The sequence below is a fragment of the Dendropsophus ebraccatus genome, chromosome 13 (assembly GCF_027789765.1).
Source record: "Dendropsophus ebraccatus isolate aDenEbr1 chromosome 13, aDenEbr1.pat, whole genome shotgun sequence".
Lineage (NCBI taxonomy): Eukaryota > Metazoa > Chordata > Amphibia > Anura > Hylidae > Dendropsophus > Dendropsophus ebraccatus.
In genome coordinates this window covers 48733356-48757965 of record NC_091466.1, presented here as the reverse complement: position 1 = coordinate 48757965, position 24610 = coordinate 48733356, and the positions used below count along the sequence as shown (strand labels likewise).

Sequence of the window (24610 nt, the reverse complement as noted above, 5' to 3'; positions counted from 1 at the left end):
CAAGGAGAGGCTGGGGTTTCTTCCAACTGGGGGTGGGTCGTCCCGCCTCCAGTGCTTCAGCCTGGGCCTGGTGGTACAGTCACTTTAAAAAGCAGTGATATCAACATCTAGAATGACAGTGCCATTCATATAAAGAAAAAAAATAGTGGACATGAAACCTTAGGGCCCTATTGCACTGGCAGAATATCTGACAGATTTTTTGGAGCCAAAGCCAGGAATGGACTATAAACAGAGTACAGGTCATAAAAGAAATACTGAGAATTCTCCTCTTTTCAAATCCATTCATGCTTTGGCTTAAAAAAAATCAGATATTCTGCCAGTGCAATAGGGCCCTTAGGCTCCATGGAATGCCCCCCCCCCCACCCCCCCCCCCCCCAAAAAAAAAAATTCTTTCTAGAAACCACAGTTCCTGGGATGAGAACTAATGACCTAAGCATCCATAGTGAGTATATGATTATATGAGTATATCAGTTCTCCAACATCCCTGAAAGCAACATAATAACACAAAGTTAGTGAAATTGATATACCCCTTTACCTAGAGAACACATGGTTTTCTGTAAGCCACTTTGCTGTCTTTAGCCAGGACTATTAATATAAATTGCAGCCTATTTCGGAACAATGTATTGCACTATGAACGGTTATGTCAGACTTTCTGCAGGGTCAATTTCCAGTTTAACAAGTAGATTGGAAAAGCCTCTGAGTCAGACCCCTATGGGAAGGAATGACGGCACATTGCCAGTCAGATATAACCCGATGATACGATGTGTATGAGGACAGAGATGAGTCTGGGTGGTGACTGCTCAGTTACATCACCTCTTAATGTCTTCTGCAGCCAAACTGGCTGTTTTATGCAGTTTTTTCTAACATCTATAGAGGTTTATAAGAATTGCATAAATAGTATAGCATAGCATAACATACAAACTATGTTGTTTTTGTAACTCCTAAGTTATTGAAAGCTTAGCTTGCAGTCCTATGGTGTTTACACAGCTCCCCTCTATGGCAGCTCATTCAGCTTCCCAGCTATTCCTCTTCTCCTAACCTTTTCTGCAGTTGAGTCCTCTTCTTTTTGGAGGGGATTTTGGGTTGGATGATGAGCGAACCTCAAGCACGCTCAGGTTTGTCCCAACCCTAAAGTGACCTTTTTTTCAGCGTTAGTTGGACTTTAAGAAAGAAGGACCCAGGGTTGGTTAAGATTTATTAGGCTATTATTGCATTCTGTATAAATAGCAGACTGGACAGAAATGATACATATAATGGTTACTACCCGATAGAAGTGGAGTTCTAATTACTGGGATTTAAGCCCCAATGGATGAAACTGCTAAAACATATTCATGTCCTATCCTCCTCATTTAAGGGAAAAATGTATTATTGAGAAGGCAAAACTTCAAAAGGCTGAATGTCACATTGAATCTACTTGAGAGAGATGGCAATTTTTTTTTCCCGAAGACTCCAGACATAAAAGAAAGCCTGCAATTAAACTGATATAGTTAGACTATGTTTTCCAAAGAGGAGCTATGCCGTTTTGAAAGCTAGTGCTAGAAATGCCTATAGAAATTAAAGAGGCTGTGTAAGAGTATAACAAAAAAAAAAAAGATTCTGCATAAAATGGTACAAAATAAAAAACACTTCTTCATTTTAACATAAAAAGGGAGGGTGCATGTATAAGATTCTGATGTGTTTTGAACCTCTAGAGTTCATGCTCAATGATACATTTGTATATATATCTTCTGTGTGTGTATTTACATGGTGACTGTCATTTCAACAAACTTTGTAACAATTAATGATACAATCAAAAATGTGTTTTCTAAATGCTTCTTTCGTCTCTTAGGCCCCCTTCCCACTGAGCAAAACTAGCGGAACATGTTCATTCTTCAGCGCGGACAGAGCAGGAGCGTGCGCCTCCCATAGACTCCCATTATGAGCGGGAGGCTAACGGCATTCCACTAGTTTTGCTCAGTGGGAACAGGGCCTTATGAAGCTCCTGTTCTGATTTCCTCTCTCCTAAACTTATCATTTAGCCCATCTTGAGAGAGGAGACTTGCTATCACTGAAGGATCAGGTTACAGCTGCTCACAGAACTCTTTGGAGGAAAGAGGGGTCGGGAAGAAGGTGGAAAGTGGCTGGAGAGAGCCAGAAGAATATAGAGAGACTGCAGATAGACTACAGAAACATATAGCAAGCGCATACAGTTGTGCACAAAAGTTTACATACCCTGGCAGAATTTTTGGTTTCTTGTCCTATTTTTTTTCCAGAAAATATGAAGGATAATACAAAAACTTTTTTCCACTCATGGTTAGTGATTGGGTGGAGCCATTTATTGCCAAACACTGTGTTTTCTCTTTTTAAATCATTATGACAACCAAAAACATCTAAAGGTTACATACCCTGGTGATTTTGGCCTGATAACATGCACAGAAGCTGACACAAATGGGTTTCAATGGCTACTAAAGGTGACATCCTTTCCTGTGACCTGGTGCTTGTTATCTATGTGCATATAAAAGCTGAGTGAGTTTCTGGGATCAAGACAGACTCTTGCATCTTTCATCCAGCCACTGATGTTTCTGGATTGTGAGTCATGGAGAAAACAATAGAATTGTCAACAGATCTAGGGGAAAAGGTAGCTGAACTGTATAAAACAGGAAAGGGGTGCGAAAAGATATATAAGGAATTCATAATGCCAGTCAGCAGTAATAACATCAGCTGAAATAGAGGGCTCTCTGAGAACTAGCGGTGTGGCTGTTTCAGGATGCAAAATAAGGAGGTTCTTGAAGAAAAAGAGGCTGCATGGTTGAGTTACCAGAAGAAAGCCATTACTGTGCAAATGCCGCAAAGTATCTTGCCTACAATATGCCAAACAGCACAGAGACAAGTCTCAAAACTTGTGGGACAAGGTCATTTGGAGTGAAGAAACCAAAATCGAACTTTTTGGCCACAACCATAAATGTTACATTTAGAGAGGTGTCAAAAAGGCCTATGATGAAAGAAACACCATTCCTACTGTAAAGCATGTGGGTGGACTGCTGATCCTTTAGGGATTTGTGAGCTACAAAGGCACAGGAAACTTGGTCAAAGTTGAAGGAAAGATAAATGCAGCACATTATTAGCAAATACTGGAGGCAAATTTGCACTCAGCAGCCTGGAAGCTGCGCATGGGACGTACTTGGATGTTCCAACATGACAACGATCCAAAACACAAGGCCAAGTTGACCAGTCATTGGCTACAGCAGAACAAAGTGAAGGTTCTGGAGTGGCCATCTCAGTCTCCTGACCTCAACATCATTGAGCCACTCTGGGGAGATCTCAAGCACGCAGTTCATGCAAGACAGCCCAGGAACTTACAGGAACCGGAGGCTTTTTTGCCAAGAAGAATGGGCAATTTTGCATCTGAGAAAATAAAGAGCCTCAACCACAACTACCACAAAAGACTTCAAGCTGTCATTATTGTTAGAGGGGCAATACATCATATTAAGAACTGGGGTATGTAAACTTTTGATCAGGGTAATTTGAATGTTTTTGGTTGTCATTATGATTTAAATATAGAAAACGTAGTAGTTTGACAATTCATGGCTTCACCCAACCACTAACCATGAGTGAAAAAAAAAAGTTGTATGTAAACTTTTGAGCACAACTCTCTCTCACCCAGTGTTGGATTAATAGCATGCACTGCTCAGTACTTCTCTATAATGCCCTCTATGCTGCTGTAGAGATATAAATGGACAAGATTCTCTCTTCTTTGTGCAGTGCATGTAGTCATATCTGCTGATCAAAATTTATGGCATTTTTTTTTTTTTTTTTTTGTTTTAACAAAGATGTAGAGGTGTAATTACTGTATGAAAATATATGGGCCGGTACAGATTGTGTTAGAGCCTTATTAAGATATGTGGTAATTGTGAGCCGGGGATCAGGGTGGGGACCCCTTAAATGTTATGTTAGGTCTTAGAGGGGAGGTGGGAGGGATTAAATTTGTTAGAGGGGAGGAGGAGTGGGGTGGGAGTGACCTGGTCGGGCGGTGGGGGCGGGTTGGAGTACCATCTTGGTGTGTTGATTTGGGATATCCCCGAGGTGACTTTTTTATGTGGAGCTACTGTTGGTTATAATCTATATGGATATAGTTTATGGGAAATATTGGGGAGGATGCTGGAGGCGTCTGTTCATTATATATGGGCAGGGGCCGGAGGTATACCCTATGTCCCCATAGGAATGGAATATGAGATAAGGAAATCCTAATGTGAAATGGAATGTTTGTCTGCTAGTGGCGTCATAATGGGGAGTAATAGTGGGGTTTCTAGCCTCATCATATATGAGCTTGTGACCCATAGTGAAACCCAAGATTTAATTGGATGTATTATGATGGGGAGACTGTCCTCATGGGTAACTCCTTGGTGTGGGGCTGCACCAGACGGGCGTTTTGCTCCCTTTTGTTAATAGAGGATTCTTTAGTTAAAGCGTTATATTCTCTTTCTCTCTCTTTGTTGCGTTATGCCTCGGGGACTCTCAGACGCATGCCGGGGGGTGCTTTGGCTATGCCCACCTAGTTCCTTCCGAGTCGTGTCCCCCTGTTTCTCAACCCGACCCCATAGTGGTTACCTCCGTATGATAATAAATATTTCCCTCATAGGTGATAAAGGGTTTTTTTTTTTTTGTTTTGTTTTTTTTCTCTTTCCCTCCCCCCCCCCCCCTTTCCTCTTTGGTAGGTAAATTTGTGGTTGGTTGGTAGAGTCCTGAATCAAGATAGAGTGACGTTCTATTCTATGGGGGTTCCCCACCTTGGTCCCAGGCAGAAAAATTATAAATTGTAAGTAATGTAGAACAACTTTTCTCATTCTTTATGTTTGATCTATGAGAAGTTTGAGGCTACATCTTTAGAAATTGAGGGGATAGTCATCTTCTATATCTTTGTGTGGGTTTTATTTTGTTGAGGGGGGGTTGCTTTGTTTTCTTTATTGTTATATGTAGGTTTGTAACAAAAGTTTCGTAAATAAAGATTATAAAAGAAAAAAAATTTATGGCATATGTTTTCGATGTCCTATAATTGTTTGTTTTATGAATTTTTAAACTAGATCAGAGGGATATGGAGGTAAAGTATATCATATAGAGGCTTTTTATAATTCTGACCCTCAAAACAATGGAATGCATAAGGGAGATACAGAAGAAAGGATGCAGAAAAACTATGACGTATCAAAAGATACAATGAACAGAGATAGCAGAAGACTCCACAGAAGAATACTATTGTGCTCCTAGTAAATCATTAATACCTATTTCCTTGAAGCCCTAGCTTCTGAATTCCCAGCTCTTGTCCCACTATGAATTATTACAATGCACTAAGCATCTGCACTTCTGTATAGCGGTCCTGTGTCTTGTCTTATTGATCTAAGGCCTGCGTCACTCTGAGACTAGAGTCGCATTGCCTGCAAACAAAAGCAGACCCCTTCTACTATTATCTCTTGTATACTGGTTACATGCAGGTTCAAAGTTTCCATTCTAAATGATTCTGTACACATGTTTCTGTAAAATGACATTACCTCCATTTGAATGGAAACATGGCCAGAGTCTTCTGTACATCTGCTATGCTTCATTAACTAGAAATCTTATTAGTTCAGGATGCAAAGCAACGGTGTTCAGTATTGATCCACATCTCTCAGACCAAAGTGTTACTACCTCTGTTTCTGAGGGAACTCCCTTCTCTAAGCATCATAAGCCTGTCGGGTAGTAAATGAATGATTTCAGTATGTTGAGAGGTGGGCTTATGGCCACTTACCAACCCCAATAGCCATGGTGCATATTTTCTTTGCACTTACAGAGGTTTTATCATCAGAAAATGACATATTGTTTAAAATTTAATTTTTATGTTAAATGGGCACTGTCATTAACAATAAAATAACGTTATCTCTGCAGGGGAGGTGATATACTACAGCTTTGCAATTTACGTAATTTATTTTACTGCCTGTTTTTTATATAAAATGCAATGCTATAAATCCGGACACTAGGTATCTCACTTACTGGAAAACTGCAGTTCAGGCATCTTATAAACAAACGCAATAATGACCTTATTAACAACTTTTCTTAGTTTTATCCTTTTATTAACGACTTTTCATAGATTAAAATGTTTAAAGGAAAATTAAATGCTTCTTGTTCGCTAAACAAGCGCATAAGTGAATTATCTGAATGTGCAAAAGGACCCTAACTGCTCTACTGCCCACTACTGGCAGGACGTAACAGACAGGAGGGTAAGCATAGTAATAACAAAGAAGTGGGGCTTCTTGCTGCAGATTACCCTTTTCTGTCTAATTTTACCCCCCCCCCCTCTCAAAACAGTCACAACCTTCCTATACCCCACCACCTGTACCCCTCCTCCTTTAAAAGAGTATTGTTTTTAGGGGTTTTGGGCCCACCTACTGTGCTTATAGCACCTAAAAGGCCACCCGAGACCTGTTAAAATTTGTCTCCCAGCGCCATCTTTACTCTGGCCCGTTCCCAGCCTACTCTAGAGCAGGACTGAAACATCACACACACCAGGCCCCAGACATCCTACTCCCACTCTGTCCCCAAGAAACTCTCTCTCCAATGGTGCATGGGTCTGATATCGCCTGCAGATTGAGCAGTCACCCTAGGGAGTCCGGGAAAACATGAACATAGCCATAGACGGTATCCATGTTTTCGTTGCAGCCCTAGGGTTAATTACATTAAAAGAAAAAAATTAGAAAAAAAACGCATCCCCAAACAGTAGCTGTTTGACTGTGTCCAACAGTGTATGAACAAACAAAAAAACTGAATATATATTAAAATGATGCTAGATTTTTTTTTTATTCAGTATGTTGGATATACAGGTCAGGGTTATAATCTTATTGAAAAATAACAGTTTCAGTCCTGAAACAGAATGCTCAAAGCTGAATTCCCAAAATGGATTACAGAATTCAGCGGCGTCACTAGAATACAAAGACTGTTGGCTTCCCGTGGATTATCTGTAAGAAGCTCTCACAGCTGTATGCTGCTGCCTTGTGGCCAAGACTTGAATCTGTTCCCACTGTCTGGGATATTAAAATGCACTTCACACACATTATTAGTATATTCAGTATGCATACAATACAAAGAGCATTTTCTTAGCAAAAAACTGTGTATTGCAATTATACAGGACTGTATAAAGTACAATGTACAGGGTCCAATCATAATCACAGATGTTGTGTGTACATGTAGTAGCCTAATGGAGTGTCTGAGAATATGAATATATATATATAGCATTAGTGTTTGGCTGGGGGACACAACAAAGGAACAAGGAAGAGGCAGTGATGGATGGGGACCCGGAGAACTGGTAATTTGTCCATGATTTCTGAGGCTATGTTCACACTTGGTAAGACATCGGCCATTCCGTGACCCGGCCGGTCTCAGAAAAGATCATCCCGGCCCTTTAGCGCCGCAGAGTTCTGATGCAGGCGCATCAGAACTCCCCACTGCACACAATAGAGCGTGCGGCCGGAGCCTCACGCTCCATTGTGTGAACTGACAAGGTTTTCTGCAGCCGCTATTCAGTTTCTCACGGCGCCAATAGGGATTCCCTCAGCCTGCAGCACTACGTAAGTACCGCAGAAATCACGGCCGTTGTAACAATGGCCGTGATTTCTGAGGAACTTACGTAGTGTTAACATAGCCTGAGATGTGATTGTTTCTGCTGTATGTGCAAGGATTTCTGCAAGCCCCATTCAGATGAATGGGAAGAGATCTGCTGCAGGTAAATTCACCCATAGTGCTTTAGGGCAGCGTCCACAAGCCATAAAGAGGCTATAGACCTTTTTATGGCTCAAAACTGCTGACAGCCCTATACAGAGGTCAAGGAGGTAAAATGGAACAATATGTTCTGTTTTTGTATACAGAGAGCTCTGTGGGTCTAACATGAAAAGCCCACCTCCTGGACATTTGCTGTAGGGGCTCTTGGGACAGAGGAGGAGATGTACAGTGATCCCTCAACTTACAATGGCTTCAAGTTACAATATTTTCAACGTACAATGTTCCTTTCTGGATCATCCTAACTTGAGACCAGACTCAACATACAATGCTACAGTCAGGATCTGCGTAAAACATGTAAATAACTAGATGTTCGACCAATAAAAGTGGCCATTTTACTGGTAAAATTCCAGTATTACTGAAGGAACCTGTCACCCGGCATTCCGGCACAGAGCCCGCCAGACCCTCCGGATACTAACTCTTTCCTGCAAGTCCCGCTCCTGGACTCGGCCCCGGGACGGAGATCTCACCATTGGAAGCCGTGCACACGCTCTGCAGAGATGAGTCCCACGCCCATAGAGAATGACGGCTCCAGTCATTCTTTATGGGCATCTCTGGTAATTAGCATACAGAGCGCACTCGGCTTCGGGCGCCAATATTTCCTTCCGGGGACCAGGTCCAAAGTGGGACTTGCAGGGAAAGTATCCGGGACTCCATCGGGGGGTCGGGCGGGCTCTGCGCCAGAATGATGGGTAACAGGTTCCCTTTAAGGGACCACTGTGGTAAGATCTCAGGTCAGGGAAAAACAGCAGAGGGGAAATAGTGCTGCTCCTCATGTACACAAGACAACTTAACCTGAAAAGTTACTTGGAGGTGCTGATATACCTTACAGGTTAACTGCAGGCTTTACAGCTCAAAGGTTCTTTTTTACATACCTGAATTCAGTTTATTGACCGATGTACAGTGGTAATAAGAGGCCTATGGCCTGCTATGTAGGGTGCAGCTTGTGCTTAGTTGGCTACTGCATTATATATAAAATTAGAAAAACTTTCTGGCCAATAAAATGTTCACTATTACAGATAAATGTTTGACTGACGGGATGCCAACACCCTGATCCTGGGCAGTACTGAGCGGCAATGCATACACTGTGCATTGGCACTAACTTCACATTCCCAGGTTAGAAAGCACAATACTTGGCAGATTTTGAGCCCTTAAGAACTTTGCGTCCTGGTGGTTTGGTCCAGAAGAAGTTACGGAAGAAAAATATTTCAGCTCATGGCTAGCATGGATTGTATAGAGTGGCACATGGACAGTGAAAAATGCACCACATTCATTTCAATCCTTCTGTTTTTTAAATTTGGTTACTCTAACTTTAGTTGACTTTCCATAATTGTATTCCTTCCTAAATTGTTAGGATTATAAATGTCACCTTAGACTTGTGTGGTGTATGAAAGCCCCTGAAGGAGACTAAAGATATTTCCACAGTACCTTAAGGCACTATTACATGGAGCAATTATTGTTTAAAATTTCCCTATAATGATCAAAATTAATGATTATCTGCCTGTGCCTTGGAATCCTTTGAAAGTGCTGTCTTCTCCTTTGTTATGGATTTATGACCTTCCGAGGCCCGGTTTGGTGAGACATGCACCCACCTACAACACCCTGTAATAACACCGATCAAACAACGAAGGAAAAATCATTAATTGTTGTCTTTCAACATGGCAAAAAATTATTGTTGGTTGTTCGCCTATTGTTCATCTAATAAGTCATCCGCAAATAAAACATGCTGTGTGTCCTGAGGAACGATTAACGACCGCAATAGTTTATAACAGCAATCGGTGAATGTAATAACCTCACAATCATTCGCTACTAATTCGCTACTTATCACTAGCAATCGATTGTTATAGCGAATGTCTGAGGAGTGACTATGTCTACAACATCCTACCATCTCACTAAACTCCTTTCTAAACTCACTAAACATCACCCCTTGGCCACAAAGTGAAAAAGAAAGTCCAATATTAAATCATCAAACAATACTAATAAATGGCATATTGCAAAAGAAGGCAATGCTGGAAACAGTAAGCTTATTAGACACATCTCTATTGTATAAGAATACATAGTACATGGGGGGGAGTCTCTATATCAGTTGGGGTCCTATTGCATAGCTGACTACGGCCCAATCATTTTAGTAAACGAGCGCCGATCTGCTAGAACGGCGCTCGTTTACTGGACCTATTACACGGCCTGATAATTGGGCAGTAAGGGCTGCATGAACATCGTTAGCCCTTACCAAAACACCTGATACCCTACCTCTCCCCACTCCCGGTCTTCTCTCCTGTGCTCCGGAGCTTCCCGGTCCTGGCATCTGCAGCGTCTGAGCAGCCTGCCTTCTGCAGGAGAAGTAAGGAGGGACTATATTATCATCTGCCAGAGAGGGAAGGAGAATTCTGTCCTGAGCTTCCTGCCAGATGCACAATGAGAGATGCATGGAGGCTACAAACTCTGTTATTGAGTTTAAAACAGCTCTATAAGTCCTTTAAAGGGGTGATCTCATCTCATGTCTAATCAGGAGGACACCCTAAATAGATGCAGGTCCCACCTCTGGGGCCCAAATTAATCTCTGGAATGAATTCCCATGACCCCCATCTTGCCTGGGTATAGTGTCCAGAGGTAGCTAGGATGACGAGAAGAACCAAGCAAGCTGTTATGTGTGGTTTCCATAATTCCCATAGACCTGACAGCTGTTTCTGTAACTCCCAAGGGGAGATAATCAAAACTATGTAATTCTGAGAGACTGTAAACTAGACTAGACAGTTTAAGAATGCTCCAGATTTAACAGTGACTGTTAAAAATCTGGTCCCTCTTTAGACTCTCCAGTTTAGGTTTGCACCATCTGTTAATTGGCTTTAATTCCACAAAAGTACAAGTGGGGCATTTTATGGTGCATATAAGCCAAGTGCCCTTATAAACCAAAGTCACACCCACTCTCCGGTAAGTCAAGTGCCCTTAAAGGTACAGACATTTCTAAAAAGTGTTTTTGCTGCAACTTGCAGCAGATTTTTGGCACAGACAGTTTTGATTTTCTAGTGTATCTCGCTGTATAGGATATGGCATACCCATAGGATATCTAAGATGGGGTATTCCACAAAAAATTGGTCCACTCTTAGCTTCTCATATTGGTCATAGCAAGTAATTATATGTTCTTTGCCCTCTTAGCACTTTTTCAGCCGACTCACCCCCTCTGGAGGCAAAAAATGAGCTAAATGAGTCCATTCCGTCTGGCTTCTTCCTTCTGACACCCTCTGTTCTCCTTGTCTTCAATGGGCTGGGCTAGCAATTATAACCCTGCCTGCTGAAGAGAGGGAGGACACGTGACTCACTGACATCACCTTTAGTTGGCTGTGCCTCCAGTAAGCTGAGCTCCCTCTCCTTCCCCTTTTATTCCTCATGCATCTTATTCCCCGTGCGCCTCTTCCCCTGTGCACCTCCTCCCCCAAGGCCCCTCATTCTAGATCTGGCCCCTGTTAATCATATTCATCAGCCCAGTACAAGGCCGATGTGGGCTAACCTTATACACCAGTGCAGGCTCTGCAGTACATAGGGTGACAAGGCCGTTTACGTGATCCTATCTGCCTGTTGCTAGGCAGCCACCCAAACTGGATTAGGTGCTTCCTGGCGAGCCCTGTGCCTGCACAGTATTCATTAGGGAGTCTGCTGGACTCGTTAATGAATACTTCCAAAGAGAAAATCCATTTTTACCAGAGTTTCCCCTTAAGGGCTTGCTCCACTGTGCTGGAAGGATATAATGCAGAAGCTTATATACAAGGAGCTGTTCACCACAGACCCAGATAAATCTAAGATGGCATTCATTAACCACTGCCGTGCCAGCTCCCCTGTGTATGGATGTGTATCCTCCTTTCGCCCTTATGTGACACACTGCTGTATTATGCCATGATCTAATGTTCGGCTAGCACATACATATTTTGTTCAAAAACACTAAGACAAGAGAGAAGGATTATTTTTAGCATCCGAGATCCAGGGCAAAGCAAAATTATTGATTTAGAGCAGGAGGAGGCTGTCTCCATGGAAACAGAGGCATTTATCCGGCCGCAGGGAGAATTCCTACTAAGACGACTTTCTTATTAACACTTGCCGAGCTCTACTAAAGCAATAGGCCTGTCATTTTCTATATGGATATAGATAGCAGCGCCATAGGACACCATCAGACTGAAACAATCTCCAAGGTAAAGCTGCGGATCTGTATCTAAAAGGTTGTAACTAAAAGGTTCATAAAGACGGTTCTGATAACCAATAACCATTGCCGTGTCACATATGGAGGGCAAATCTACTTTCCATAACCCCTGGGCAGTGCAGTTGGCAATCACAGGTCATACCCCCCACCCCTAGGTCCTGATCACCAATCAATACATAACACAATCCTTATGGCTCTCTCCATACTACTCTTTATTTAGACAATGTACGCTTAGTGGGCTTGATTAAGGGAGTAGTTGAGGGAGGCAATGTGCATGTGCCCGGAGTGCTGCCTGCCAGGTTGGCGTCAGAAAGTCACCTGGCATTGATCAGGGTATTTAGATACAGGGTAAGGGTATGTTCACTCAAGAGGATCTGCTGGTGGTGTTAAATGGGTTATCCAGCGCTACAAAAACATGGCCACTTTTTTCCAGAGACAGCCCTACTCTTGTCTCCAGCTTGGACGGGTTTTGCTGCTCAGTTCTATTGAAGTGAATGGAGCCTAATTGCAAACCCCTGAACTGGAGACAAAAGTCGTGTTGTCTCTGAAAGAAAGTGGCCATGTTTTTGTAGCACTGGATAACCCCTTTAAATATATCAATTTCTATTCGCAGCAGATCCACAGCTCAAATGCACGAATGTTATGGCACACGTGAATGTACCCTAGCGTAATAAATCAAACCTTTGGCAGAAAGCCAAGCTATGACTTTGGGCTGACACCTTACCCCTGATCTGGGGTGCACTTGCTCACAGCCCTTCTGAAACCCAGCAACCCAGCTACTTGCCCTAGTTGCACATCTAAAGAATGCCCATCTACGTCCAGCTGACCCCAAGGTAGCTGTTTCCATCATAAGCTACCTTTATGGATTACCAAGTGCTATCAAAATGGCACCTGCTGCACCGACAAAGACCCCAACCCCTATGTTAACCCAATAATATACTTGCCTTGGTCCATAAACCACCAACAGTGAATGGGTGAAGAGACCACAAGCCACCACAAGTGAACGCTGGATAGTATGCATATAATGGGGGCGATTTATCAAGACTGGGGTACTCATACACAAGGCTTATATAAGGCCCCACCCCATGCACCCCACCGGATTTGCTAAGAGGCGCATGCCTGTTAGTAAATTTGCCAGGACCTGCACCTGAGACACTAGGTAGGTGCAGAAATCTACACCAGTTCTAGAGCAGGTGAAGATTTCTGACATTGTTTACGCAAGACATAAATCATGATTAATCAGCCATGGGAGTAGGCCACGGCTCCTCACTTCCTTGCCCCCTTATCAGGCGAGTGGGGTATACACTGTGGAAAAGGTGCTGATTTTTGGGAAAAAATTCTCTGCCTTTCCCATGGTGTACTCCACAATTTATAAATCTCCCCCAATGTGTTGTTTGGCTAATAGCACTTAAAGAGGGTGTACCATCATGGTGTACCACCACCCGTGTACGGCCCCGTTCTATCCACGGGTACCGGGCCAGGGCTGAAGCACAAGAGGCAGGCTGGCCCACCCTCAGTGGGAGGAATTCCCCGCCCCTCTATGATGCAGCTCCATTGATTCTAATGGAGCCGCGTCATAGAAGGGAGGAAATTCCCTCCCACCGCCTCCTGTGCTTCAGCCCCGGGCCGTTACCCGTGGATAGAACGGCGCCGTACACGGGAACCGGTCCGCGGTTCAAAAACCGGTCCGCGGCACTGGCTTTCCTGTGACGGAGCCATTCTATCCGTGGGTCATATTAAAGAGGATGTACCTGATGGTACATCCTCTTTAATAAAATATACAGTGGACTCATAGTAACAAGATTTCTGTAGTTGTTCACTATCATGCTTAATACCCTCATCTTCATCCTGTGGCTCCCCAGCTGTAGCAAAACCATGTCTGCATGCTGGGAGTTGTAGTCTTGCAACACTGGAAAGCCACAAGTTGCAGACCACTCATAGAGAGTATCTTTAGCCGTAACCTATTACAGTATATAAAATATTTCTTGCCTATAGCTTTATAATAGCCATTAGCACAAGAAACTATTTATATGTCTCATTGATAAAACTCGTATCAAACAACACAACAAACGTGATAAAGTGTGAGAGCTGATGTGACAAACAGCTGTCGGCCATGTTTAGTCTGGCGTACTGTATATGTGTCACTAACACGCAGGCTACATGACACCTCATAGATTATACTGGAGATCATAAACAGCTTTTATTTTATGATCATTCATTGCATGGATCAGTGGTGCCCACCAGTGTAGACATATGTGACACGTTACAGCATTCACTTTTACCACTGCTGTTCACAATATAGAACTGCTTATTGGTGCAATGGAAAATCACTCCAGTTTGTGCATTTTATACACAGGGCCAAATAAAAAGAAAAACCTTTAATGATACAGACAGTGTTTGTTTTTAACTCCTTGCTTTCTAATGGCCATCTTTTACTTTTCTTTCGACAGGGAAGCTTGTTTTTTGTGGGACCAATTGTACTTTCTAGTAGCACAATTTATCTTCCTTAATTTGAACCCAAAAAGTAAACAATCGAGTGAAATTAAGATAAATGAGCAATTTTGCAACTTTTTGTTACATGTACAATGATTCAAGATTTTCAATATTTTATTATTTGTAAATGGAAAAAACAATATAGGGCATTTTATATACCTCCCCCGGGACTTTACTATGCAATGGCTTGATTGCCTATACAGCACTAATAATGTATTACAGTGTACTTTTCTATAACTGATCTCACTTTACAACCCGAGCTTCTGATGTGCTAAGGGCTGTAACTCTTCCTCACTCCCCTCCTATCCCTATCCCTGCTTAAAGGGGAAAACATTTTCTTTCAAATCAACTGGTGCCAGAAAGTGTCAGAGATGTGTAATGTTCTTCTATTTAAAAATGTCCAGTCTTCCAGTACTTATCAGCTGCTGTTTATCCTACAGGAAGTGGTATATTCTTTCCTGTCTGAAGAGCAGGGGAGGTTTTCTATGGGGATTTGCTACTGCTCTAGACATTTCCTGTCACAGATAGAGGTGGCAGCAGAGAGCACTGTGTCAGACTAGAAATAATTATTTCCGCAGGACATACAGCAGCTAATTAGTACTGAAAAACTAGAGATTTTTAAACAGAAGTAAAATACAATTCTCTGGCACTTTCTGACACCAGTTGATTTGAAAGAAAAAAAATTTCACTGGAGTACCCCTTTAATTGTCAGCTGGATAATCAAGCAGGGTCAAGGATTAGAACAAGGAGGTGTTACATCTTGCTGGAGTTGCTTTGACTCTTTGTCGAAGCCCTGCCGGGGACTGACTGCAGAGCTCACCGCCGCCCCAGCCTCCTGCCAACTTCCCTGATGTCACCCGAGCTGCTGGGGGTGCAGGGCATGTGAGTGCATCACTGGCGCCAATGTCAGCGGCGGCGGCAGGGATGTGCACGTGATGGGGATAACCCTGGTACTACTCCCCCATCATCTGCTTATACTATTAGCAAATGATGGGAGTAGTGCAGTGTATATGTGGCGGCGGTGGCGGCAGCTGCAGGGGCTGTTTGGTGATTGGGATGGCTCTGGTACTACTCCTCCATCATCTGCTCATGCTATATAAAAGTCAATGGTACTCATTGGTTTATATATATATAGTACGCCCCCTGCTGGACATTCCATAGAAATTACAACTGATTTGTGACGTCACGGTTTTTTAGAGAATTTGAAGATTCCATGATCTACTAAATTAAGGGAAATAGTAGCACAATATGTGCATTTGCCATAATTAATGTACATTAGGAATTTGTCAAACTTTCCATAGGTACTAACATATTAAAAAATAAGTTTTGGCTGGAGTTGTCCTAAGGGGTTAAGGAATAAAAGCTGCACTATGAAGTATTATGGACACCTGCTTTTATTTTCCCCATTCTGATTTTTATACAAGTCTGAATCAGTAATATGAAACTTACATGCCAAGCTATGGAAAGAGAATAGCTTGTAGCACTATGCTATTGGAGTAAAACAGCCCATTCAGCTTACCAACCACCTTCAGCTTCTGAGAGCAGGCCAAACAGAGCTCGGGTCCCTGGTTCTTTAGAAATTATGTATAGGTGCTAGAGGTAAGACCCACATCTATCAGATATTTGTTGCATATGATGTGGATAGGCCAAGTATGTTGAGATGTGAATACCGCTTAATCACAGCACATCAGTAAGGTTTTCAAGCAAATATACTGGTATTCTTAAAGGGAAACTCTGGTGAAACATTGTTTCTTTCAAATCAGCTGGTGGCAGAAAGTTATTTAGATTTGTAATTTACTTTTATTTAAAAATTTCAAGTATTCCAGTATTTATCAGCTGCTGTATGCCCTAAAGGAAGTGGTGTTTTCTTTTCAGTATTACAAAGTGCTCTCTGCTGGAACCTCTGTCCATGACAGGAACTTATCTCCCATCTACATAACTATATCTTAACATTAGGTAATTAAGTTAAGAAACTTTAAATTATCTTTTTAGCTCTGGCTCCCTGCTAGGCCCACTGATGTGTCTGATGTGTTGACATCTGGTTGTCTAGGTTCCCGACCACTGTTATCAGCAGTGGCCTGGCCGAGCTGATGGCTCACTTCCTGGTGAAGCAAGCAAACTGTGCTTACACAAACTGTGCTACCTTCTCCGCAGTAATCCATTACATTGACAGCTCCCAGCTCAGAGTTGGGGCAGCTAAGCATAGAATAGTCCAGAGCAGGAAATGTTTTCTATGGGGATTTGCTGCTTCTCCGGACAGTTCCGGTCAGGGCCACAGGTGGCAGCAGAGAGCACTGTGTCAGACTGGAAAGAATACATTTCCGGCAGGACATACAGCAGCTGATAAGTATTGGAAGACTGGAGATTTTTAAATAGAAGTAAATTACAAATCTATATACTGTAACTTTCTGACAACAGTTGATTTAAAAGAAAAAAAAACGAAAGGAAGCATGGAAATGGGTAGATCTCCTACACAAGGAACTGAAGGTCCCCATACACTTTCAATTACAACAATGACCCTTCTTAAACTGTCACCCCTGCTACTTCACTATTAAATTTGTGCCTCCTTTAGACAGGGCAGTTTTCTAGATTATGCTGTGACGACCCCAGTCCCCTGATTGGTTCACTTCTGCTTCCTAACCCTAAGGGTCTTTTACCCTTAGTAAGTTTCCTCCTACAATCCTAAACCATACTAGTAAGTTAAAGGAATCATCCAGCAAAAATCTTTTTCTTTCAAATCAACTGGTTTCAGAAAGTTATATAGATTAGTAATTTACTTATTTTTTAAAATTTCCAGTCCAGTACTTATCAGCTGCTGTATGTTCTGCAGGAAGTGGTGTATTCTTTCCAGTCTGATTCAGTGTTCTCTGTTGCCACCTCTGTCCATGTCAGGAACTGTCCAAAGCAGCAGCAAATCCCCGTAGACAACCTTTCCTGTTCTCCGTGCTGGAAAGAATATACCACTTCCTGCAGGTCATACAGCAGCTGGTAAGTATGGGACAACTTGAGATTTTTAAAAAGAAATAAATTACAAGTCTATAAGATTTTCGCTGGATAACCCCTTTAATGTGGAATTTCGATTATAAGCTCCTTTGGGGAGTGAGGCCAATCTCTCTACAGCGCTGTAGTCAGGGCCGTATTAACAGCTGCTGCTGCCCTAGGCTAAACCTGAAGACGCCCCATCTTGGGAAGCGTGGGGGAAAGTGGTTTGGGCCACATGCATTTGTCTACATGTAGAAACATTGTCTGAATCACATTTTTCATGGTTTTTAACTGCTTACAACATAAACTAATTTCTGCATTGAATCAATGATTAGAGCAGTCTGCATATTGTGTGAAGGAATTCTCACCACAGCATTGGTAGATTGGGAGGTAATAGCTCCAGGAATCACATTTACCACTGCCACACCAGACCTGACCAATACCACGATACTGTGACTGGATAACACTGCCACACCAGACCTGACCAATACCGCCATACTGTGACTGGATAACACTGCCATACCAGACCTGACCAATACCGCCAAACTTCTCACCCACCCCTCAAAAATACACCAGATTTACTGGCAAGTCTGAATGGGAGGTGGGAGACAAAAAAAAATTAAAACAAAACTAAGGTTGTTTCCTTCCCCCTGCTCCCTGGTGCTGCCCCCTGCAAGGTGCTGCCCTAGGCAGGGTCGGCTCCAGGTTTTTGCAGGCCCCTCATCCACCCACTATGCACAATACCTTCAGACACCACTAGCATACACCCACATTAGTGACACACACGCTTACCGCTTACTGACACATTACTGACTGACTGACACACACATTACTGACTGACTGACATTACTGACTGACACACAGCACTTACAGCTCAGTCTTCTCCATCTTCCTCTCTGTTGGCTGCTCTGTAAGGTTGAGGATCTGCGGGTCATGTGATCAGTTCCTTTACCCTTTCTCTCTCCCTGTGCAGGCCCTGCTTCTTTCTTCTGTGTTTTCTGATGTTCAACACTCACCCTGCACTATAGTTAGGAGAGCTTTGGGCCCCTAGAGGTGCTGTGGGCCCCAGCACTTGCCCAGGTAAGCCTTGTTCTGACGCGGGCCCTGGCCCTAGGCACTGGACCACAGGTGCCTAGTGGTACATACGGCCCTGGCTGTAGTATATGTTAGCACTATATATATGTAAATAAAGGAATAATGATCAGCTTGATTGAGATTTTTGGTGCAGTATCATTCATTTTATATATTGTAAGGCACAGAAGTAAAGGATATCTGTCCAGCGTTTCTAGATTGTTTCTTTTAGAGCTATAGGAAGAAAGTGGGCAATATAGATATAGCTCAAGTTTCCATCTTTCCATCCTTCATATATACTGCATTAAAATAACGCACGCAACTGTAAAACATTTTGCAAACCGTGTTTACTCTGCAGGTTCAATTCAGTATTTGTAGATCATGATCTGTGTTTATTCCTCCATCACTCACTGTACAGTCAGATATAGTTAAATAAAATGACAGCTGCATTATCACTGTTTACCACTAGAGGGTGATAGTAATTTAGATTTATCACACCATACCACTACAAGCATTGCACTGAGTAAGAAAAGTAATACTGCATAATAGGCCTTACAAATTACCTTCTCAAAGATGGAATAAGCAAAAAGACTATTACAGTGGATATTTCCCCTGTGTCTCTTCATGCTGCCTATTATTAAAAATCCCCACATAGATGATGTGCAAGTTATAAAGAAACCTGCCTCTCTACACAGTGAATTCACAGTAACTGTGAAAAGTAATTAAAGGGGTTTTCTGGCAGCTTGCAAATCTTAACAAAAGGTTGGGCCACTATAATAACAGTACTCAAGCACCTTAATCACTCCGCTTTTTTCCACCAGAGGTGCTACGATGGTGTCCCAACATTTTGTAGGTGATGCTAAAGCCAATTACTGGTCCCAGCTTCAAATGCAGTATATAGATGGAGATGAGGTCAATGACTGGGTGAGGTCATATGCATAATGTATGGGATGCCAATGCGGAGACCCTGACCGACTAAAACTGTTGACATGTCACACAGACATGAATTCCTTTCTTATATTTAATTCAGCAGCTGCAATCTGGCATGAGCTTGCATTGCACATGTCACAATATAACCCTAGACATGTCTATGTCTATCTAGATTGCAGCAACCTTTAGGCCAGTGTTTCCCAAACTGTGGATCTCCAACGACTGCAAACAGTGGCATAGCCATAGCAGCCACTAGGTCTGCAGATGTGACTGGGACCATAAATCAGGGGGGCACAGAGGCCTCCCACAGTGAATGTACATTTGCTTTAAGTGTTACACATGAATAGAACGGCACCAGTGCAGGGAAGCTGATGCCACAACCCGGTTTCTGTGCACAGTGCCGGTCTATTACTGAGCACTAGCCTGGGCTGAAGCACTGGAGGCCGTCAAGCCTCCTCCAGTGGGAGGAAACCCCCGCCCAGTGTCGGACTGGGGTTCCTGGGGCCCACCACAGGAAATGATCCTTGGGGCCCACCAAAGAACAATCGGTAAAAAGTGACATACTGACCCGGCCCTATCCTGGATTCATCTGGATCTGCGACAACTCCCTTGTCCCCCACTAAGAGCAGGCTATAGAGATAGCACTCCAATGACTGACTGTGCATACTGGTAGTTTGTGCCCATATGATGCAGCTGCACCCCATATAATCATTTTATTACCCCCTTCATCCTCCTGCCGCCCATCATAATACTACTACCCCCTTTATCCTCCTACCGCCCATCATCACACTTCTACCTCCTTCATCCTCCTGCCCTCCATCATCCTATTACTACCCCTATATCCTCCTGCCCTCCATCATCATACTACTACCCCTTCATCCTCCTGCCCCTTCATCATCCTACTACTACCCCTTCATCCTCCTGCCCTCATCATCATACTACTACCCCTTCATCCTCCTGCCCTCCATCATCATACTACTACCCCTTCATCCTCCTGCCCTCCATCATCATACTACTACCCCTTCATCCTCCTGCCCCTCCATCATCATACTACTACCCCTTCATCCTCCTGCCCCTCCATCATCATACTACTACCTCCTTCATCCTCCTGTCCCTCCACCATCATACTACCCTTTCATCCTCCTGCCCTTAATCATCATACTACTACCTCCTTCATCCTCCTACCCTCTATCATTATACTACTACCCCCTTCATTCTCCTACCCTTTATCATCATATTACTACCCCTTCATCCTCCTGCCATACATCATCATACTACTACCTCCTTCATCCTCCTGCCCCTCCATTATCATACTACTACCTCCTTCATCCTCCTGCACCTCCAAGATCATACTACTACCCCTTGATCATAATACTACCACCCCCTTTATCATCATACTACTACCCCTTCCATCCTCCTGCCCCTCCCTCATACTACCCCTCCATCATCCTTCGATCCCATCATACTACTACCCCCTTCATCCTCCTGCCCCTCCATCATAATACTACCCCTCCATCCTCCTCCTACCCCATCATACTACTACCCCCTTAATCCTCCTGCCCTGCCATCATCATACTACTCCCCCTTCATCCTCCTGCCCCTCCATCATCATACTACTACCTCCTTCATCTTCCTGCACCTCCAAGATCATACTACTACCCCTTCATCATAATACTACCACCCCCTTTATCATCATACTACTACCCCCTTCATCCTCCTGCCCCTCCATCATAATACTACCCCTCCATCATCCTCCTACCCCATCATACTACCCCTCTCATCCTTTTGCCCCTCATCACCATACTACAGCCTCCTTCATCATTCTCCTGCCCCTTCATCTCTATTTAAAAAAAAAAAAAACAGCTATACTTACCTCACCTGTATGGTTCATTTAGTCTCCCAGCGATTCCTCTCCCTGTTCTGCATGAGAGAGATCAGTTACTCAGACAGGGGGCGGGGCTTCCTGCCTCGGGGGCCGGAGCTTCCTGGGTGATACCGGGGACATGGTTTTGCCCGGTCTTGAGTCCAGGTATCCTGCCAGGGCTGCTGGAGACCTGACAGCTGCTGCAACGTCAGATACTGGGGCCCAGTGAGGACAGGCAGCCTCACTCTATGGCTGTCTGGGGGCCCCAGCTGTGGACTGTCAGTGGGAGTGGGGGAGGGGCCCACCGGAGGATCAGTCTGACACTGCCCCCGCCCCTCTATGACGCGGCTCCATAAGAATCAATGTTTGGTGTTTGATAATACACCAGCGCCATGCATGGGAAACGGGAAGCGGTTCAAAAAATGACCACAGCACCGGCTTCCCTGCGCCGCTGCCGTTCTATTCATGTGCAACACTTAAAGCAAATGTACCTTTGCTTTAAGGTTGGCTTGCAATCCCTGACCTGATAAAACTCATCTCTAGTACTTAGCAGTATATAAATCTTGGTGCAGCATCACTGACAGGTGCAGAGGTGTCACACAGGTTACATGTCAGGGGAGTAAAGTTCTAAAACAAGAGGCTGCACTGACAGGAGCAGAGAAAGACTGTGTTACCCTCACCTTCCCATTTACCCAGACACTATGTGGCTACTACCTATGGCATGGTTCTCCAAACTGCGGCCCTCCAGCTGTTGCAATACTACATTTCCCATCATGTCTGGACAGCCAAATCCAAAGCTTTGGCTGTTCGGGCATGATGGGAATCGTGGTTTTGCAACAGCTGGAGGGCCGTAGTTTGGAGACCCACGACCTATGGTATCTGCCCGTGCTTTTCAAAAACAAGGGTTTAAAATAAATAATTTTTAATTCCTTTATATAAAGATTGGTCTTACTAATGAAAGCCAGGACCAGATTAGCATTACAGCTGTTGGACCCACAGCTCCAGGCCCTGCCCTTGGGTGGAGGGAATTTAGTATTTTAATATAAAAAAAAGAGTACAGGCTGCCGCAGGGGAAAGCACAGGTACATAAGTCTGCTGGGCCTATATGGTTTTATGGCACTGCAGGGGTTGCGTCACATATATATTTCGATATTTAGATACCATAGGGGAGATTTATCAAACATGGTGTAAAGTGAAACTGGCTCAGTCGCCCCTAGCAACCAGATTCCACCTTTCATTCCTCGCAGACTCTTTAGAAAATGAAAGGTGGAATCTGATTGGTTGCTAGGGGCAACTGAACCAACTTTACTTTACACCATGTTTGATAGATCTCCCCTAACTTAAAGATACTAAAAATAGGGTGGCTAAGGGCCCTATTACACCAGCAGATTATCTGACAGATTTTTTTAAGCCAAAGCCAGGAACAGACTATAAACAGAGAAAAGGTAATAAAGGAAACATTGAGATTTCTCCTTTTTTCAAATCCATTCCTGGCTTTCGCTTAAAAAAATCTGTCAGATAATCTGTTGGTGTAATAGGGCCCTAAGCTGGAGCCCCACTGGTTGGGGAGCAGTGCTTTAAACCAACACCCTTTCATTTTACTGATTACATACAAACTTTACAGGCTTTGAGTTGAAAGAGCCAAAACGGGAGTGCCCCTATATTTGGATGGGTATAGTTTATGCACATATAATAATGCCCTCGGCTGATTTATAGCGCTAAGAATGTTTGCCTGGGAATCCTTTCTTCAGTCTGGCTCTAGTTTTGTGTAAACACCCAAAGTCAGGATTGCTCTTCACTCCAGAGGACGTCTGTCTGGAATGGAACGTGTGGAGTGTCAGCCTAGATCCCAAACCAGGACAGTTTGTTGCAGTTGTATTATGGTATTCTAGTCCTTTGACACTATTTTCATTTTATCTATGATGCAAATACAAACGTTTGCTATTTTTACATGGCCTTGGCTATTTTACTACATATATTGGTGTGCAATTTATATTGTCTTTAGACAGGCCCGCTTCTGCCATGAGGCGGAATGAGCCTTCCGCCTCAGGCGGCAGATTTTGCGGTCCGGCAGGGGGCGGCATTATGTCCCCCCTGCTGTCATTTTTGTTAAGTATCACTTAACAAAAATGACAGCGGCCGCTCACCTGTCCCGTCGCCCGCGCTCTCCACATCCCGTCAGGTCCTGCGATGTCACCCTGCAGCTGTCACGGACCTCCAGGCTGTGATAAGTGCCCGGGGTCGTGGGGGACGCGCTGGGGTGATCGGGTCGCGTGGGCCATCACTCGGGGCGGCCGCCTGAGGTTTGCCTCAGGCGGGCGAAACCCCAGAATCGGCCCTGTCTTTAGATACCTATTTGGTCTCACAGTACTGATACTTATTGTATGTCTTGGAGGTGGTAGAACTGGTCCTGACCAGGGGACTGGGGGCAGCCATTCTATACATGTCTTTTCTTTTTCTTACTCAGTTATTCTTATATGTGACATGTAGGCTAGCACTCCTACACAAAAAGGGCATGTTCACACTGAGCAAATCAGGCGGAATTCCGCGGCAGAACTTTCCACCGCAAAATTCCGCCTGTCTCAGTGTGTCATTGACCCTCTATGGGAGAGCGCATGCTTTGTGCTGCCGCAGCTCTCTGCCCACAAAAGTAACATGTCACTTCTTTGAGCGGAGAGGGGAGGAAGTGGACGCACATGCGCCCTCCCATTCACTCACTGCAGGACACTGAGCACGGCAGGATTCTGCGGCGGTTTCGCCGTATTTGCTCAGTGTGAACATACCCTAAAATTGTGTTGCCTGCCTAGTTGTTTGTTATATACAACTTGAAAATGCAGTAACAATAATAATAATTAAAATAATAATAATATTAATAGTAAAGCTCCCTTTTTTTACAGCACTGTACATGTGATAAGCGACATACAGAATATAATATAAAATCAAGAAAAATAAACAACATGAATAAAGTAAATGACAAACTGATACATAGAGAAAGGGGACCCTGCCTGCGAGGGCTTACAATCTACAAGACACTGACAAACTAATTTATGTAGGTAAAGGGTGAACTGTTCTGTTGTTATTTATCTAATTTTTAAGAGTAGAATAATTATTTCCTGCCTATATTTCCTGTTTTAAGACTCTGTCAACTTTGGACAATCCCTTTACGTAAAAAGATATCCCACCCTAAGCTTATCCCGGGGTATCCTGTTCCTATGACCCTCAACAATCAGCCTGGGTAACCCGACATCAAGGGGGACATTTATCAAACTAATTGCGCCTGTTTTTAGTCTAATATATCT

General features: G+C 43.6%; 1 protein-coding gene across 4 annotated transcripts in view; it reads right to left on the bottom strand.

Moving 5' to 3' along the window:
* The window catches only part of RTN1 (reticulon 1), a 164569-nt gene that overhangs the window by 38184 nt on the left and 101775 nt on the right, over positions 1–24610 (bottom strand). Inside the window, exon 1 of one of the 4 annotated variants that reach the window (XM_069949476.1) lies at positions 10956–11030. The exons of 2 other annotated variants lie outside the window; for them this stretch is intronic. In XM_069949476.1, the coding sequence (XP_069805577.1) occupies positions 10956–10992 (37 nt within the window). In that variant the 5' untranslated portion in view covers positions 10993–11030. Of the gene's footprint in view, positions 1–10029; positions 10099–10955; positions 11031–24610 lie in introns of those variants that run through there. One more of the 4 variants, XM_069949475.1, reaches the window with a different exon arrangement.